This window comes from Toxorhynchites rutilus, chromosome 2, assembly GCF_029784135.1.
Source record: "Toxorhynchites rutilus septentrionalis strain SRP chromosome 2, ASM2978413v1, whole genome shotgun sequence".
NCBI classification, from domain to species: domain Eukaryota; kingdom Metazoa; phylum Arthropoda; class Insecta; order Diptera; family Culicidae; genus Toxorhynchites; species Toxorhynchites rutilus.
The window spans coordinates 80,256,567-80,277,335 of record NC_073745.1 but is presented as its reverse complement, the minus strand read 5'-3'; the positions used below and the strand labels follow the sequence as shown (position 1 = coordinate 80,277,335).

The 20,769-nt window shown below is 40.0% G+C and overlaps 1 protein-coding gene and 1 pseudogene across 1 annotated transcript in view; both read right to left on the bottom strand.

Moving 5' to 3' along the window:
• LOC129769421 (protein rotatin homolog) overlaps window positions 1–11,295 on the bottom strand; it is a 28,637-nt gene extending 17,342 nt beyond the window's left edge. Inside the window, exons 1-5 of the mRNA XM_055771695.1 lie at window positions 11,050–11,295; window positions 10,799–10,989; window positions 9,401–10,740; window positions 9,243–9,338; window positions 9,000–9,186 (exon numbers count right to left, since the gene is read on the bottom strand). Of these exons, the coding sequence (XP_055627670.1) occupies window positions 9,000–9,186; window positions 9,243–9,338; window positions 9,401–10,740; window positions 10,799–10,989; window positions 11,050–11,089 (1,854 nt within the window). The 5' untranslated portion in view covers window positions 11,090–11,295. The remainder of the gene's footprint in view (window positions 1–8,999; window positions 9,187–9,242; window positions 9,339–9,400; window positions 10,741–10,798; window positions 10,990–11,049) is intronic.
• A 2,988-nt stretch (window positions 11,296–14,283) lies between these two features.
• LOC129765870 (acetyl-CoA acetyltransferase, mitochondrial-like) lies at window positions 14,284–19,430 on the bottom strand (annotated as a pseudogene).
• Window positions 19,431–20,769: the final 1,339 nt, after the last annotated feature.

Genomic DNA, 20,769 nt, shown 5'->3' with positions numbered 1-20,769 from the left:
ATGCCACCCCTGGTTTGTCTGCTTTGCTTTCTCTGTTGAGGCGGTTGGTTATGGAGCGCGCTGGTATTTTTATGCTTAAGCCTGGTTTAGAGTTCCCGTGAACGTGAACTTGAACAGGTGGTGGAGAAGCACGATCAATTCACGGTGAACTACATTGCGAACAACCAACAAAAAAAATCGTGGTGAATACAATAATTTTGTTCACGTTCACGTTCATATTAAAAGTTCGGCAGTAAACGTGAAGTAAATAAACATCGATCTTCAATAAAGTAATTCGAATAAAATATACAGTTGTTAACGAATCAACCCGAAGCAACGAAGTTTCTCAACCCGCGGAAAGATCTGATTGAATGAAATTGCATCCATATCAAAATTTTCGTTGAAAACTTGAGAATTGCTAAACATATCCTTTTAAGTTCACGGTGAAATAATTTTCAGAATGCCTTGGGACATTCGAACGTGAACATGAACGGGGAAATATTTTGACGTCTATATTCACCACTGTTTTCACGTTCACGTTCACCGAAGTCGGTTAACTATGGTGAGTTCACCAACATCTCGATTCCACGGTGGAAATTCAGTATCGTTGTGAAATATTGAATTATTCCACTTTTATCAATATGAATTGTGTTTAAACATGTTTTTCAACTAGAAAATGTTTCTTCCTATCGTTTCATGATGTTTTCCTCGCGTTTTATATATGGACTGATGAATTATTTACAAAAAAGTGTTTGTCCGCGTTCACGTTCACGGGAACTCTAAACCTACCTTTAGCTTGGAACGACCGAAGACAAATCGGGCGCTAGAATTTGATGTGTGTGAATGAGGCGGGCATCACACAAGTGACAAGGGATGTTTAGTAACTGAATTCTGCTTCGTGCTGATTTTGGGCTCACTTGTTGCTGAGTTCGGTGCACTTTGTACCAGGAGAGAATACGTGTTTGGTATGAACGCGCGCTGATGAAATTTGAACTCGAGTACAGCGCAGCGTATGTTTTCTGAAGACAGTTGACATTGATTATACCCCTTCCCTATTGTCTACGTCGACATTCTTTCATATATTGAACATTCACCTGCCCTGGACTCCACAGTTCCTTGAGTTCCATGACCAATGGTCGGTACTTGCAAATTTTGCGACCATGGGTCTCCTTCAGAAGATAGAAAAAAGCTTTGTTCGACAAAGATGTCTCAAATAACTAGGACTACAACATTGTCGAACTATATTTACCTCTATCTATAAAAATAAGAAAGTTATATTTTTTATTTCATCGACAATTTTGGTCACCCTATTTTTGATAACATAAAAATGACCGTTTTACCATATGTAACAACTTTGTCGAAGACAGTTTTTGTCTAGAGAATAACTGTCGTGCTCTAAATGCTAATTTCCACTTAAATGCATCTCCTGGACCATTGTGCAGTGATGGGAATTCCATGCTGTCCGGAGACTCCGGGTTGAAAATGGGGTTATCGCAGAAATTCGTGGGCTGGTGTTCGATGTCCGAGGGCTAGTTGACGGCGAACAGGCTGTTTGTCTGTTGACCACCCTTTACGTCGGGTGTCCTTTTTTTCCCTGTTGGGTGTGAACCAATGCGTCCATTATTTTGAACTATTGTGGTATACCCCTTTTTTATACTACACTTCAAGCTTATCTTCTACTTATTGATGAAGGAGTAGACTGAAAGCTATAGCGAGATAGGTGTCAATCAGGGATAATCTGTTTGATAAAATTTATAATCCTGATCGGCGACGCAGACCAAATTTCCTTGGGCTCCAGAATAGCTTTATGAAGGTGTTGAAGTTTGCGTCTAGTTAGAGCTCCGCAGTTACAAAGCAAATGTTCCGAGGTTTCGCTTTCGGCATTACAAAAGCGACAAATATCATCTTGTGCTAAAACTATGTTTTTAAGATGGTATTTACTCGGGCAGTGTCCTGTTACAAGACCAGTGAATGTGCTGAGGTCTTTCTTACTAAGGCTTAGCAACTGCTGAGTAATTTCAATTGTTTATTGATTCGTTGATCCGTGATTGCTTCGTTAGTCATCGTATGACCTTGTCCTTCTCCCTCCCGAACAGCGTTTGCATAGGTCAAGACCCGCCTGTCGCTTGATCCGTCTAGCGCTGATGACCTTTTGCTTCTGGAGTCATTCGACAATTTCTTGTTCCGACATGTTGATGGTTTGGCCATAATTCACCACGCACTTGGTACTGTTGAGGTACTGGTAGCAGGACATCCGTACCCGTGTTCCATCCGTGAGGCGAGTTAGAGCTAATGCCTCTTCTCTTGCCTTTTATTGCGAAATTTTAGAGTGTATGTAGAACTGCCAGGTTTTGGGAACACGCCCTCGATTTCCCCCGTACAGTCTTCTGTGGACCTTCTTCTTCTTCTTCTTCAATGGCACTAACGTTCCTAGAGGAACTTCGCCGTCTCAACGTAGTATTACTTGCGTCATTTTTATTAGTACTTAGTTGAGATTTCTATGCCAAATAACACGCCTTGAATGCATTCTGAGTGGCAAGCTCTAGAATACGCGTGATCACAGTGCAAGTCGGAGGAAATTTCTTTGACGAAAAATTCCCCCGACCAGAACGGGAATCTAACCCGGACACCCGGCATGTGAGTAGTTATGACGCTAACCACTCGGCCACGGGAGCACGACCTGGACCTACGTATGAGAAAAGACGCGATGGGGAGCGCCTCGTCTTTACCTTCAGTGTCCACGCCCGTGGTCCATAGGACATTTAGTTCACCATGGTTTCAATCGGGATCCATATAAACCGGTAGCGTGGCTCCCGAATAGCACCAATAATTCGACGTTGCTGGTTCACCGCAATAGCAGAGGACACCTGCCATTGCGGTGGACCAGCAACTGCCCAATCGCTACCAGCACCACTGTAATTTTTTGGCTTTTTTGGCAACTGTTCACACTAAACAGTTTTTGACAACTGTTTACGATAGAAATTAACTACGACAAAAGTCTAAATAAAGCACAACACCTGGGTGCGAAAAACGAAATTTCAAACATAACAAATATTCGCGGCGATTTACACAACAGTACCAACAATCTAATAATTTCAAATACATATTATGCAAAATCGCCATTGTGATATGACACACTATATACCATTAGATAGAAAATTTATTCAGCTTTTTTTTATTATACAGTCAACTCTCCCTAACTCGATGTTCTTTATCTCGATATTTTCCCTAACTCGATGGATTTCATGGCGCCTTTGATTGGCGATCTAACGCAAAACGTAAACGATCGGTGAGACATCTGGATTTTGTTTTTGAACTAAGAAAATGATGCTAAAGTAACCTAGAACAAGATGCTGAACTATAGGTGTTTCGTTCTTGACACTTTTAGGACATGACGTGAGACGAGTAGCGAGACGTAACTTTCAGAATTATTTACTTTTTGTTTGGGTGTGTGTTTCAATGTCAACTCGCTAAGGAAAATAATTGAAGGAAAAATAAGCAAATATATATTCGTGGAATATAGTGCACAACCCCATTTGTTCTAGCCAATTACTTGTAACGGCCCTTTCCGGATCTTCTTCCCGGTATACGCACAGCATTCTCCTCCTCCCTGAGCGAAATCAGTGGAGCCACAATCAGCGTTATTTTTTGTCACCATCGCCGTAAGCTGATAGTACTCTTTTCCCGGCCGATGGGAGCCAAACAGAAGTACATTTTGCTTGGAAAGAAAGGCGGAAAGATATACTAAAACATCCTTCTGCACTGTTATGATTCGACAAAAAAGCGCGAGCAGCTATTTTGCCAACGAATGCATTTGTCACCAAAAGATACGACTTGTTTTGTAAACAAATTTGTTTTTTCACGAGCAATGGCCGAACAGCAATTTTGACATTGCGGTCCACCTATAGTACAACGCCTTGACCTAGAACTCAAAAACAAATCACGTATATTTTACTTCCGGGCTTTCCAAGGTAGTTCTCACATGCAGGAATCGTGCATTTTTCTACTTGTGTTTGATTGTGCTCTCGAATTTCCTTCTTTAATTCAACCATTGTCAACATTTTTATAGTTTTCACTACTGAAAGAGGTAAATAAATAACATGTTATATATAAAATTGCGCAGAATTAAATTTCTTACAAACTCATCGCAATCAAATAATCTTTTATGATTATAACATTGTAATTTATGGAAAGAACTACAAACCTTCCATAAGCTCACATGGCAAAATTTAAAACCATCATCACTTTCACCGCAGCGCCGCCTAGGTGTAGATTTGTACATTAGATCGCCAATAGATGAACATACCGTTTACGAGCGTTACGAAAGAACTGGTTCTTTTGACGTAGGACTACGTCTAACCGGAAGATATAGGGGGTGAAATGAAAATCTAGGCACTGAACAAGTAGGAAAAATGCAAGATTTGGAACGCTTATAACTCGAGCATTTTGTCAATAGATCGCAAAGGTTTTTGCATCAATTGATAGGAAATATATCTACGCATCTATCATAACGAATTCATTTTTCATTTTTCTTGAGATAAATAATTGAATAATTGTGAAATATCAAGCATTGTCCAAATGCACTATGTGCCCATTTTTGATTGGTCCATTTTGTGCTCCTCAAATCGTACCGACCAAAACGGACAACCAGAGCAGCAGCAAAATACAATGAAGCACGATTGGAAAGGAAAAAGAAAAAATGAACGAAACATTGGTCGCAGTCTCACACATGCGTAATTCTCGAGCCAGCCAGTCAGCTTAAAAATCCCCGCTCCGCTACCGTAACGATTATTCTCATCCAAACCGTACACCACATTGTTTCGCATCACAACACATCAACAAACCAACACAAGCAGCCATATCTGGACATGGCAAAGGAGGAAAAGTGAAGGGAAAGGCAAAATCCCGCTCGAACCGTGTTGGTCTGTAGTTCCCCGTAGGTGTATCCGCCAATTGCTCTGCAAGGGTAGCTAGGCCGAGCGCGTTAGTACCAGTGCACCAGTCCACCTAGCCACCGTTATATAGCTTCGGCCGCCGAAGTGATCGAGTTGGCTGGCAAAGCTGCTCACGACGATAAGAAAACCCGCATTCAGAACAGACTACATTCGGTGGCGAGTGGCAATCGCAATCGCAAAACGGTAGCAGGTAGTAGAAGAAAAAAGTTTGGTTTTTTTCAAAACCACGAGTACTAAGTTCTCTAAATTGGAACCATTCCATAAAACACGGCGCTTATCAGGGCCATTAAACCTTTCAAAAAAGAGTTTACGAAATACAGTTCAATGCATTCTAAAACATTATCCAAAGTAATAATAAAACACAAATTGATTTTTTCATGATTTGTTTGCCAGGATATGATGAGTATGAGAATTTGGCATGGTTGGGGACTTTCTCGATTATTCAATTTTCACCAATTCTAAATTGCTTCCAGATTGAAAGTACAGTAATTTACATTTAGTTCGACATTTAGCTAATTGGACAGAACTGCAATGCGACATATTTAGTTGGACATTTTTGTAAACATAGAGTTCGGGGTCCAAATTATGACCCAACATGTCTCAAGCTGGATGAGAAGAAATTTTCCAACTGTGAAAACTGTACCATTGTCATCGCAAATGTTCAATTATAGGTTACAGGTTTGCTTCCGAATCAGCAGTCGGAAAACGCTCTTTATTTGGAGCTGGTATACTTCTTCACCGCTTTGGTACCTTCGGAAACCGCATGCAAGTTTTCCGGGCAGCAACAGACTGATTGCGATCTGAATTTCCCAAACCGTAATGGTTGACCGCTTATTGTAGTGGGTCAGACGCGGGGCTTCCGCTACGATACGCTCAAAGATGCATTGACGAAGCTCATGACGCTCATCGCCTTCGATGAGAAACCGGTGTCGGAATGATCCTGATTCAGCACCTTATGATGTAGATAGCATATGATTCTTGTCGGTTTCCGTGATATTCTTCCGCGCCGTGCCGAACTTTTTGGCGGCTTTTCCACTATTCCACTAGTCTTCGGTGCCTTCGTGTTTATTAGGGTGGGTTTAGACCAGTGATATATTCATGTGAAGAAATATGATGAGATTTATAGAAATCGCATCAACCGTTTACACTAGCGCGAACTTCTATAATGAATATATTCATATTTTCGGTGAATTTATTCACCTAAAGTAGAACTGCATCCAACTTTAGTGATTTCTCACCAGTGAGAAATTCACAAGCGTTTACATATGCTGAATTTATTCAAGTTATATATACCTCGAATAAGTGTATCATATTTATTCTCACCCGTTTACACGTATTTTCACGTGAATAAATCCATCTATAGCTATAGATCTCCCTAATGTAAACCCGCCATTAAAAACAACTGCATGTGAATCCAACGAGCGAACAAATTGTAATGAATATATTTTTTTGCCATCGCTACCTTTTAACGCTCATTCGTTCGTCTCGTTGGACTCGCCCCTTTGGCTGAGTCTGCTGATTTGCCTCTATCCTGTGAGCGTGTACCGCTAAAGTACAAAACGCGCGGATCCGCTGAAAAATATATCATTCTCTTTCAAACCGTAAATCAGTGTGGTTGTATGGCATCGTTTCACATCGCATCGCATCACATCAACAAAGCAACACAAGCAGCAACGTGGACGTGTGGACGCGGCAAAAGAGGACAAGTTGAGGGAAAGGCAAAGTCTCACTCGAACCGTGCAGATTTGCAGTTCCCTGTTGGTCGCATTCACTGATTGCTCCGCAAGGGTAACTAGGCTGAACGGATTGGTGCCGGAGCACCAGTATACCTAACAGCGGTTATAGAGTTTCGGCCGCCGGAGTGCTCGAGTTGGCTTGCAAAGCTGCTCACGACAATAAGAAAACCCGCCTACAGAACATACCACATTCGGTTCGGTGGCAACAACTAGTTTCAGCGAGTGGCAAACGCAATCGCAAAACGGCAGCATGAAGAAGAAGGAAAAAGTTTGTTTATACAGACTGCTTTGGTGGCAAAACCAGCCACCGTAAAACACGGCGCTTTTCAGGTCCATTAAACCATTCAAAGAAGAGTTATTAAAAGTTATTCACAATACCAATGCATTCTAAAGTGACATAATATGACATATAATATGAACTGAATTATTTTGTTTATGCTTGTTATTGAACTTATTGGTGGTTGAGGTCTTTTAAATTGATCATTCTGTTTTCACAAACCCATACATGGTCTCCGAATTAAAAGTGGCTTCAATTTACAACACATTGTATGCAGGATGGCATTCACGAATTTTCTCGGTAGCGAGAACTGCTTTCTTAGGTTGATAACTGATGTTGAAAATTGACTGACGTTACATCTGCATTGTATAGAAACACAACTAAGGAGCAATATGATGAGCTATGCATTTCCTGCTGCTCTATTCTTATTTCAAAGACTTCAATCCGAAGGTCATCCGTCCCTGTATTTACTGTTGGTTTTTCAGAACGCTTATAGCTCGTCTATTTCTCGACAGATCGTAGAGTTCGTCTCCAAAACCTCAGTTCTTTTTCATTTTCATTTACTTTGTTTGCGGAGACTACAAAGCGTACAATTCATTCGTTTCCGAAACCACAGTTTAAGGTACGGTAATGTGCTCAATAGTGAAATATATGATAGTGAATGAGCTGATGACCACCTATGCATTCCCTATCACAGCCATCATTTTGATTGTACGATATATGTGTATACGCCGAAAGATGTCCGACGTTGATCATTTAATAAGTACAAAGCCTTCAGAAAAAAATCAAGAATCATGTTTGTAAAAAAAAACGCAAAAACACAACACCAAAGGTTCTTTTCAGAACTCCCAACATGTTCATAAAGAGTAAACAGTAAACTAATCCATATTTCAGGTAGATAGGTAGGTATTCACGTAGGAGAAGAAAATAAAACAATATATTTAAAATATATATTTAGAAAAAGCTGTCCCCTTTGTATAGTCCTACGTCACTCCAGTTATGTCCGCGACATTACCCATTACCCGTCTTTTTGCGCCTTGCGTTCTACCATTCGGTGAGCGCATCGCATGCAGCCTTGATGCGTGCTATCGTACCTATCTTACGCAGGCCTCTCGGTACCGTATCATACGCTTTATCGTATGGTCTCTTACGCAGGCTGCAAGCTATCATTCTCTTATTCGTACGGAACCACCAACGCACAGATGCGTTGATTATAGGAGAGAAGTGTCGGAGCACCATAGAAATATTTCTTGCTTGAGTTTGAGCTTGGGTAGACTGTACAATTCGTAGTTGCTCTCCGTGATTGAAACAGTGAATTTGCACAAAGAACACACTGAATGGCACTCGGGGTTAGAAACCATTCTCATTGTGCAAGTTTCTGTGAATCGAGCTTTAAATAGTCAATAACGACGCCGGCCACGTTTTTACAGTCACCAGATGAAGGGAAGGAATGTTAGTATGATATTCGCCGACCGAATTCCAGAAGGGTCGCCTCTATAGCTTGGTTCCCTAGCTACTACCAAGGGAGGGATAGTTATTATTGAGGAGAGGTAAAAATCAGGATTCACTGAGGTAAGTTGTGTGATTATGTGAACGCAAAATATCGACCAATCACGGAACGAAATACCCAAAATATTATATGCCACCACAAGCTGAAGAGATTTTATTTTGGTATCCAGAAAAGGAAACCCTGTAAAATAATTGGACCGGCTATATACTTTATTATTAATTGCGCATATTTTTGTCGATCTTCAATCACGACGACAGAGAGTTATTTTTGGGAGACCTATGAAGGCAACCGAAGAAACTCCTCTAAGATCAATCGAACCTACAGTATATTCAATTTTTCATCGCGCATACTCTTTATCAAACTCCAGTCACGACGACGAAGTGTTATCTTTGGGAAACCTGAGAAGATAACCATGAGTGCGAAAATGTAGCCGAATCGTATGCAATCGCGAGAAGTAAATTTGCCTCCTGAAATTTCCACATGCCAAATTTTTCACACCACCTTCGAATGAATAATATAATCCTTACAATCAACCACCTTACCTTTTTATTGGAGTTGTAATAGCCGAAACAGATGATTTCAACTAGAATATCAACTGTAAGAGGAATCCCCAAAGAACTTAGCTTGGCAGTGCCTCCTGCGTAGCTCTTCCGATGCGTTATGATAGCTCCCTCATCGAGGGAGCTAATGAAGTCCTTGATTATATCATTACAGCTATCGTAAGCAGTACTGAAATGAGAGGACGTTTAAAGACACATTTGTTTGTAACAAAGCTGTGGTCGTACCTCTTTACTTTGATATCCGAGTGAGATAACAATCTGAGAATAAGTTTTTCCGCGGACTCCAACAGTGCAGGATTCCCTTCGAAATGACAGCGGCATCTGAGAAAAAAAAACATCACAAATTAGAGCATGTTCAACGCAACGCTCACAAACCAACCCACCTTCCCACAGCGGAAATCATGAGCTTCACCATATCCGTCGACCGATGTAAATACAGCGTGTCGATTGCTTCCAGCCCGAGCGCAATAACTTCCTCGTCGGAAAATGCTTTGGACTGCCGAAGGAGCGTAACAGCAGGCGCGAAAATTTCATCCGCATTGAGCAGCACTTGCAGTTTACGATTGTTTACCTTTAGAGCTTGCTCCAGCAAGGCTTCGTAAACGGTCGGATAGATGTGTCGCATGGGATAATCGAGCCCTGCTATCTGTAATTCGTGCTGCCAGTTCTGATCGCCATCTTCGAGCGCTTTCCGATGACCGGTCGAGTTCATTGTTTCGAACTCTGCCGGATTGTAGCGGGGTTTGTGGGGAAAACACGTATCGTTGTCACTAGACTCTTGCTGTCCAGCGTGATTGGACGTCTGAAGGAACTCCGAAAGCGTTTTGACCGTGACCAAGTATTTGGTACGGGTTGTGAAGCTTTTCGAATTGGACTCCCAGCTTTGGCGGAAATATTTTGCCAAATAACCCAACTCGTGACGAATTTCACGGAACTGAAATTCTTCCAGGTGTTGTACCATTGCCAAGGCATTCAATTCGCTGAACAGATAAAAGATTTTATTCGTCTCCTGTAAATCCGTGTCATCCGAAATGTCTTTCAGCCAATTGATACACAGAAGATATATTTCATGTACGAATGCGGGGATCGAAATCTGAACGTGTTGTGACTCTGCAGGACTTTCACCGTTGGAATATTGGAACGTGTACATGCTTGTCAACTGGAGCGAACTCAACCGTTTCTGTATCGCTATCGTTAGTCGATGCATCACTTCGACTGTCGCTTTGATGCTCACCTTCTTTGCATCGGATAGTTTGATGAGCGAATGAAGAATGTATGGAGGCTGCAGGAAGAATTCCGGTGGGTAATCGCTGATTGAGGGCACCAGATAATTGAAGGCATGTTGTATATCCTTTTCGTTGCTTTCGATATGCAGGGATTCGTTGAGGTCCTTCAATGTTTTGGCATCTGAAGGTAGTGGCACATTCCAGCATTTGGTGAAATAATTGGGACTCCTGCTGAGCTCATTTAGGTTTGAGTTACTTTGACTAGGAGATTTTGTCAAATCGATGCACTCGATTCTCAGGCTGGCAAAACTTTCGGCAATGCTATCAGGATTTTGCTTCGCTCTTTCGCATTCTTTGAAAGTATTTACCAGCTGAACCACGTTGTCTACCAGCTCGGCCAGTTCGGGCTTTGACCCGATGAGATATTTGACCTTGCCTAATTCTTTAAGCAACCGACCACACGTGAAATAATTCGCTATATCGGTTCCATATTTACTCTATAATTGTTGGGAAATAATTAGCTTTAGAAGTTCATGATACACATCACTGTCTCACCGCAAGAAGCAATGAAAGTAACTCAAGTACAGCTGCTTCTTCGCTAATAGGAACAATCCCGAACCAGCGTATTAGATTCTTCACTAGTGACGTGGGACTGAACTTAATCTCCTGTTGCTCCCACAGAGCTCGTTTTACCTTGTTTTCGATGTCATGCAGCGCTCGTATCCGTATCTCCTGAATCTCGTGGGCTACAATAGAATATCAAAGACTATTACATTCTGTTGGCTGGATTCTCGGTCGAAACTTACTCAACTTTCCCAGCATATCGTGATTGATGACTAGAGTCATGTTCCTGGGATAAAATCGTTTCAAAACTCAACAAAATCGCGAAACAAGAAATAAAAAACTAAAAGATCCGTTGTAACATTGTATAAACAGAAATTAAACCGGCTGAAATTGACGTTCTATTTCACTTGAAAATGAGTGGAATTTCTGAAGGGTTTCGTTTGAAGCGCGCTTGTGAAATTGAATTCAGGTTTCAGTTTCTTGTTTGTCTCTTCGCGCTGCAGCTTGAAAAAACATCACATGCTAATGTCGTTATACATTTCCATTCTGTGTAGTGCGCTAGGGATGTTACTTAGGGTACTAATACATTGTTTGGCCGAAGCCAAATATTTAATTCTTTTTGACAGATAAAATTGATCAACGTGTACTGATCAAATATGTTCGACACAAAATGCGACAAGCAAATATTCATTTTTATGGATGCCTAAAATATTCTTTCGGCCTGTTCGTTAAACCTGTCGGTACACAGGTCACCTTAAATAGTTCAGTCGACTTTTTTTCCATGTTCGATGTTTGACATTGTTTGCCACTATCGATAATCGAAGAGTGGCAAACAAAATAGTCACCCTTATTCCGGATCCCGTTCGGGTTTGAAATTAGCAAATAGATGCATTTTGTAACCCTTCGACTTCGATTAAGCACATTTATCAATCCGTTCGACTTCGAATTATTTCGAAATTTGTTTTTCATCAATACAGGAATGCCAAATTTGCAGACAAGCTCGCAATGTTACTGATATTTCATTCTTGTTGCAAACTCTATTCTGTTGTAGACTGTAGACTGTAGACTATTTTCAGTTGCAAACTGCAGGGATATGGTTTTTTTTTCTTTATGGGCTGGGTCAGTTCACCGCGCTTTTTTTCAGCGATTCTCGTGGTTACAAATGTAGCTGGCAGATATTTATACACATCGACATTCCAGATTTTCGTTGCAGACTTTCAAAAAAGTCATCTGGCATCTCTGGAGGTGACGACATTCACTTTGACAAAGGCCAAAACGAAAACAACAATCCGCGTTGACGGCACTGAGCTTCGTAATACGGAATGGGGGAGTTGGAGGAGTTGGGAGTTGACAATAAGGGTTTGCAAAAGAAATGAACACACTTTCAAAATAAAAATTATGAATGAAAATAATTTTTCCCAAATCAAACTAGTATTCTATGTAAATGAAAATCACTTTTGCTTGCGAGTAGTGAAAAAATATCATACAAAAATAGTGTCTAAAGATAATTTCACATTATAATGGTAACTTTTGGTGAGAATATTTGAAAATTCGTAGAAAATAGTTTAAATTAGGATCAGAAAAACGTACTTGTAGTAGGTAAATAACGCCAACAAAAAATTCTCATACACATACACAACAGCCTTAGGGCCGACTAATCTGATAGAGAATAGGCCGTATGAATAAAAACAAAATTCACCTTTACTTTACTTCATTCGAGCAGTCGAGCAGTGAGATACTACGTTTGGTATGAATAAAAGAAACAACAAAGTATTTACTTTTCGAAAATGGATGTTTAGCTGATTTCGTATGAATAAAACAACATTCATCAAGTATTTACTTCGTTATTATCAAGTATGCTCATGAGCATACTTTGGATCTGAAAACACTATCATTCGTTTTGATGTCATATCCGATTGATGTTTAATGCTGCTATCTTGCGCTTGAAGTTAAACAAGTTAACGATCCGCATTGATGGCATTGAGCTTCGTTTACTAGTTTAGGGGAGCGTAAAAAAAATTGATTGATTTTCAGGCGGAATGAACGAGTTTTTAAAATTTAAATTATGAATGAAAAATAACCTTTCCGTACCAATTTGGCATTCTGTTTAAATGAAAAACACTTTTGTTTGCAGGTGGTGAAAAAATCTTGTACGAATATTGTTTTTGAAGACAACTTTATATTATAATGAAAAGTTAATAAAAGTCGGAAAAGTTTTAAGTGATTAAATAACATGATGTGAACATTTTCATTCAAATTTTAACATTTGAAAACTGGCTTCGTGTCTTCTAATATGATAGGTATTAAACTAACGAGATAGGGACCCAAACAATGGTCCCTAATTGAAAGTCGCCACCAGACGTCGACACTATTCCTTTTTCATCGCGAATTCACGCTTTGTCCAAAAAAAAAAACGTTTTGAAACGAAACCTAAACAATCAGTTGATAGATGTTTGACAAAGTAAAAACTATGTTCGAATTCGAAAATCAAATTAGTAAAGTAAACTTTTATTCATACGGATTCAAGTAAATACTAGGAAAGTTTACTTTACTTGGAAACGGGCAGAATAAGTGAATACTTTTTTTATTCATACGACCTAATAGTTAGCTTCATACAAACTAATGTCGTATCCAGATGTCGACACCATTCCGCCGTCAACGCGAATTTGTGAACGGTTTTCATTAGCTGATAGTTCTAGACTTTTGCAATGATGACTTTTCTGAAATTTCTGAATGTTTCACAAATAGACCAAAAAGCCTCGAAGGTATATATAGTTTTTCTTAAATATCGATTACTTGCAATGTGAAGTATAAAATGTTATATTTGAAAATGTAAAGCATTGCACAATTTTGGTTATGATTTAATTGTTCAAAACTTTAAATTTTTTAGATGCCAGAACCAACCGGAGATGTGGAAACCTTTGCTTTCCAGGCTGAAATCGCTGATATGCGTGAAATTATCTCTTCGGATGCTCTCGACAAAATTCGTTATGAAAACAACAATGCTGGCTCTGACTATCATCGATACTGGTATTGGAATGACCAAAGCCGATCTGGTCAATAAGCTTGGTACGATTACCAAGTCCGAAACGAAAGCATTATCTTCGGATCGCCACCCTGTCATATGTGCATCGCACACCGTTCATTATTGTCTGAATCAGACTTGCCAACATTCGAGAAAAACCGTGTTTTTAAATGATTATCCATAGCTGTATGAACGTGAGAGAAAAACAAAAAATCCAATGTTATTTATTATATGGATACAATTTATTTCAAATTTTATCAAAAATAAATCAACTTCGCGAGGCACTCGGCACTCGAGGCACTTTTAATGTGTTTTTTTTTCTTTACAGAAAGTTGATAACAATAACCTAATAAATACACTTTTGTCTTGATCAATTCCTGATTTCATAAGACACATACTCTGTGGTACACAAAACTTGGAAGCAATTTTTATTACATTTTCCAACTAAACCTTACAGTTTTTCAATCAGGATGAAAAAAGCGCCACCACCTTCATTGCAGATCGATGCACAGTCTGGCCAGTCTTGAGATTGTACGCCAAATGAGTAACCAAACAGGCAGCCGACATTCCGATAGGATGATTGGCGACTACGACAACCTAGAAGGCATCGTTAAATTCCCACATGACGATATCCTCTTTGCAAATACCGGTCAGCTGGAGTAATTTAGGAATTGGTAGCAGGCGCTATTGGCATCGGCATCGGCAAATCCAATAATGCGAGCATTATTGGATTTGCCGATGCCGAAAGTGCGTCATTTGCACTTGAGCTTTTCGGCCACTTCAGCTGTCATAAAAATCGTTGCCGAAGCACCATCATTCAGAGTGATGCATTTCCAGCGGTAACGTTTTCACTTTCACCTGAAATACTGTAGCCAATTGACTGAATTTGTAGAAATTAATTCGTTTATATCCCTCATCTCTGCTCCGCTTTCCAAGGATTGTCACAGGCGTTATTTCTGCATCAAAAATCTTTGCAAATCAAGTTTCAGTACTTCGTTTGTAGCTGTTCAAAGTGAATTCATCCTGATCCTGGCAGATTTTTTCGCAATATTTTCCGCGGAATTCCCCGTAGAACATAATACCGTCCTGTATGGTGCAATCGATATTGACTCCACTCCTCCTCTCTTGTTGGCCCAGCATCAACGCTTGCGCTCCCAGCATAATGCTTTTCATTCCGGATGAGAACACTTTATTAACAGTTGTACAGATTGTGCTTTTTCTGGCCCAATCCAGCAGCGTTCACATTACCCATAAAAACTTCCTGTATGTCTCTTTTTATTTTTGTTTTGGTTTCACAGTTGTCTGACTGCTGCGATGAAAGTTCGACATTCGAAATTCACCGCCTTTCAGGATTTGAGGCGAACGGGTAGAATGCAAAATTTTCGAACTCGATCGGATTGTGAAATCCAATCAATCCAATCGCCGATCGTGAACCGGAATGAGGGTGAGTGTTTGTACAAATATCAAACCAAGCATTCACCCCTATTCTGGTACACGATCGGCGATTGGATTCACAATTCGATTGAGTTTGAATATTTTGCATCTGCTACACGTTCGTCTCAAATGTGAACCGACCGAAAATTGTTTTTGTTAAGGTGTATAAATAATCGCTACCAGATTCCCGTTCTCTGTAGTTTGCTGGTGTAGAATCTGTCCTCAATTTCAATTGTCATGTTTGGTTGAAATATATGTAATATTTTTATGGGCTCTCCATTCCAGAGGAAGGAGGGGTGTCGTACCATCATAGAAACGTTTGTCGTACCCAAAAACCTTCAAATCCCGAATTTGGATTCGTTTGCTTGATTAATTCTCGAGTTATACCAGAATTTGTGTTTCATTTGTAAGCAGTTCCCCCATGGAAAGGGGGAGTAGTGTTTATTAACCACAGAACGTTTTGTGTTCCCTGAAATCTTCACATGCCAAATTTGACTCCATTTGGTTCATTAGTTTTGGAGTTATGCTGAATTTTGTGTTTCATTTGTATGGCAGCCCTCCCTTAGAAAGAGGGAGGCGTCTCGAGCTATCGTAAAAACCTTCCGTGGCCCCAAAAACCCCAACATACAATTTTTTGTGTATATAGAAGATAAACAGACTATTTTGGGTTTGCTCTTTTCTCTCCAAAAATTATTTTCAATCAATCCTTCGTCATTCCATCTTCACCCTTATTTGTATTCAGATATTTGATGAAGGCCGACTATTTAAAAATGGTCGGGGTTCAGCCAAAACGAACCAAGAGCCAAAAACATTATTTTGAGATATTTCAATTTGAAGTTTGGGCTCCCACTAATTGACTGTGTCCGATCATATCTATCATTTTATCGCTCACGTGTTACAAACAGGATGTCAAAAACAATACTCCTTTTCATGCTGTAAGCACACATCTTCGTCAATATCAGATCTAGAACCTTTGGAAAAAAAAATAAATGCATAACACTTGGTTCGTTGTGGTTGAACGTAAGTTTGAAAAATGCAGATCAGCCCTCTTAACACGCTTCTACACTTCATGACAGCCCTTTGACTGTCTGTTATTTACCAGATCCCGCGACATCTGATTCCAGGAACTGGCCGAAACAGAAAAACCTGTTAAAGATTTGGATCTGCTTTTTTGGAGACTATCGACCGATGCCATATCGTGGGTTTGCTTTAGTTGAATGTAATTTCGTTTTTTAATAGTCTGCTACACAGAATTTTTGTTTTGGAGATGTCGTCAAATGGCCGAATGACATGGTCATTTTACAGTTGATAGGTTATTATTTTCTGCATCCAGTGGTGTAAATAACTCAATTTTGAAAAAAAAGGTGCTTGGTTCGTTTTGGAAGAACCTTGACCAAACAAGAGTGGCTTTGAGAGGACAAAACTTTGCCGTTCAGCTTGCGTTTGTTAAGTGGGTGATGGAACACGAGGGAAACTTTTGCTTTCGCGAGGATTATTGTTTTGTCGGTCTTTATGGTTCGGGTCTATTGCTACGATGAATTGCGTATTATCCAATTAGCGCTTCTTGTTCGATGGAGAGGCACTTTCAGGTCTACTCGCTGAAAATAAAATGAAATTGAAAATTATTAACGAATGTTTTGTTTACATTATGGCCTTTGTCGGAGTAAATGTCATCACCTCCAGAAATGCAAGGAATGAAATGTCGATCTTTTTAAAGTCTGCGAAGAAAATCTGAAAATCTTGTTACCACAATAATCGCAAAGTGATCTCTTAAAAAAGACGCCAATAGCGCAGAGAACTGAACCGAGCCATAAAGAAATTATATACCTACAGTTTGCAACTGAAACTATAAAGTTTGCGACAAAAATTGAATATCAGCAAAACTGAAAACATCTCTGCAAATTAGGCAGCCTTGCTCAGATGAAAAACAAATTTTGAAATAATTCGAAGTAGAACGGATTGATAAATGTGCTTAATCGACGTCGAACGGGTTACAAAATGCATCATTTTTGCTAATTTCAAACCTGATCGGGATCCGAAATAAAGGTGAACATCTTTGTTGCACGACAATGCGCTCAGATAGAGCGTGGGATCCATTAGCGGAGGACCCAGGATGTGTTGTTTCTGTGCTGCTTTTTAAAACTGGTCTTTTTACGGCGGCTCGACTGCGAAGGAATTATATATGAAATATTTCCTTTTTCAGACAACTCTATGGCTCGATGTGTGGCACCCCGATGCCTGAGTGGTCGGTCATTGATGCCCGGGCTCGAGTCCAGCTTGAATTATGAAAACATATTCCACAAATTATCATTTCATCGATTCCCGAGGTATGTGACCATTCGGAAGAAATGGATTCTTCGGACAGGACCTAAACAGCAATACTAAAAACATGTACATTTGCTTGCTTCACTTCAGTCCAGATTGTTTCATGCATATCGATGGCTTGGATGTACAATATCGCCGGAAACTGATACGGACAAATTATACAATTAGTACATAAAATAGTTTATTTTTAGCTGTTCCTACTGCCAGAAAGGCCAACGATTCTCATGCTTCGGGAAACCCCGGCTCGCTGAAAGGTCTTTATTGACATAAAGCAAAAATTGAATCCTTTAGAAACATCCGCAGAATCGGTTCAGTTTTCTAATAACAGGAAACATGACTATCCCGATAGGCGCAAAAAAAATCGCGTAATTTCGAGCGAATCGCGTAAAAAAAATCGAATAATTTTGAGAAAATTACGTAAAAAAATCGCGTAATTTCGAGCAAATCGCGTAAAAAAATCACGCAAAGTAAACAAGATGTGGGTTATATCTGTGATATAACCGCAAGGTAGACGTAGGTCTACCGTTGGATCGGTAATCATATATTTGAAATCATCTGAATTAATTCTTAATGAATGAATGGATGAATATTTTGAAAGATTGCTGGAAGTTTTTCTTGTTAGTGTGTGGGGCGATATAATTCAACTCTTTCGAATTCGTTGGGAGTCCCGAAACGAACTGATGGAATTTGAGTGGCTTTGTAAAAACAACTGAATACGTTTGATACATGATTCATTTTTGTTTTCGTGAGAATAACACGAGATTTTTCATGATCACTCCATGCGCAGAATAGAAACTGAAGGCGCCACTTCATGGTGAAAACGAAATAAAGTCCATATCCTTGCATAAAGCTCATATCTTTTTATCGTGATGTGGCAATTTTTCATGACTGTACCATGCGGAAGCAGAACAGAAATTGATGCGAGTAAAAGTACTCACGCCTTGCATGTGTCCGCTATAGTTTCCAAGAACTAATGCAAGCGAGCAAAAGAAATCACAGCTGGCATCTTTTCGCTCTGACGATTTCTTCATGTGCCTAGATTTTGCGTCCGTGTTCGGGAACACACTGCGTTCACCAATCATCATCAATGAACTAGATTGTTATGGTTTCAATAGCTTACTTTCAAAGCAATTTTTAAGCTATTGAAACGATTTTTTGGACAAATCAGTGACAATCATATAACTCGTTGACATTTTATCTTTCGGATGAAGTCATTAATCATTATACCACTTCATTCATCATCACTTCACCTCATTCAGCCGGTAAAGAGGTATTAACGTTCAAAACCTTGCACTCCAGCGTCACTCTCACGTTTTCGAAACTTTGAACTTACACCCCGGTACAGAAATGAAAGACATAGTCCAACGTCATAAATCGCGTAAAAAAATAATCCAGTGTAGTTGCAAAGCTAACACGTCACAGCTTCACTACTATTGATGCACTAATCAGCCCAGACTACCTTGTCATAAACGTACCCTGATTGTCAACATCTATCCTAAACTGACCAGACGTCCCGCATTTCAACGAAATGTCCCGCATAAGATTCCGTCTCGCGAAATGTCCCGCGATGTCAATATATTTCAATATCACAATTGATCATGTTGATTTTCTTAAATGGATGAACCTCGAAAAAAAAAATATTTGGCAGACTGTTCAAGAGCGCGTTATTACGTTGAGCTGGTTTCATCGCACCGACATTGGGCTTTTTGTTTAGAGAGTGTGAACTAGAAGCAGCAGCAACAAAATTGGAAAATTATTTTTATAATAGTTCCCTATTGATCCGCAGGGACCAACGTGAGTCAGACGAAAAGTTCAACTTTGGTCCCCTACCTCGGTCATAGCTTAACGTTTTAAATAAGCCGGAAGAACTAGTGTATACTCGACAAGAAGAGGCAGAGCTGTTTGATGAAGTATCGTAAATGAAGCGCTGGGCGGTCTTTCGGAAGTTGCGGCCGATGAAAAGATGTATATCGGCGTCTGTCTCTCTATTTTGGCCATTCGCCCAAAAGTTTTCTATCGGGCGCAGCTGGGGAATGTTGGGAAGGTTGGTGGTCTTCGCGACAATGTTTATCTCCAGCCGATCCATCCTCCAGTGATCGTGGCATAATGGGCTGATCCCAGGTTCGGCATAAAGACCACATCACCTTCTTAACTCCGGCAAGCACTTCGTACTATATATCTCCCCGTTCACCATATGACTCGAAAGAAGAGCGGCTTGGACATTCCCTTCACTTCTGTCAGAGAAGGACTTTCTTCGAGAACTTGATGTGAATGATATATTCCTGGGGAACGTAAAGTACCCGGCTCCCTGCCATTCGTTGAATTCTACCATCAAGTACGTCTCGTCTTTCATTATGAGTACGAAATGAAGTTTTTCACTTCTTTCGCCGGAAAGAAGTTTTCCACCAGCACCTAAAGCTACTCCTTCTGTGTGATTGCCTGCTGCTCAGATACGGCTTCCGCATAACAATGTCCATTTTGGCCAGATTCTTCTCCACCGTTTGGCCAGTTGCTTCGATCTCCCGGCTTAAGGAGCGGCAAAGAGAAGATATTGTAAGTACCAGATCGGCTATATCTGGCAGACACAAAGTGCCTCAGGATGTCCAACTTTTTCGCTGTGGGGTGAAGCTTGCAGTATGGAAAAATCATCAAGTTGCTTGACAGTGCTGCTGCTGTGAGTCAACATCCTTGAATCATTTTTGTTGTAGACTTAATAAACGTGAGATTTGAAGAAAATTTGTTCCTATAAATTATCTTTCATCGGCATCCGAAAAGTCCTTTTTTTTGAATGCATACGTTAACAATAAAATCGATGAAAAATGAATTGAAATTTTCGAGCATTCCATTCGGTTATTTGAAGAAAATTGTGTAATTTGAATCGTGCTTGCCAGGCGTAAATGCTCTGATTGAGCGAGTGATTTTCTGGCGTAAACAAAATCTAAACCACCGAAAAATCACAACTGAGTGCCGATACTCAGAAAGAAATAATACTGATCAGTTTAGACTCTCTAAACTATGGTTTGTGTTCACATAACGTATATACATAACGTTTTGTTTCTTGTGTCCCGCGTTAGACCTCTGACCATCTGGCCACTTTAATCTATCCTCAAGTAAATTACGTATCATTATATGAAATTTAATTTCATTTTAACTATCCAACGCCTGCTGTAGTTATAAA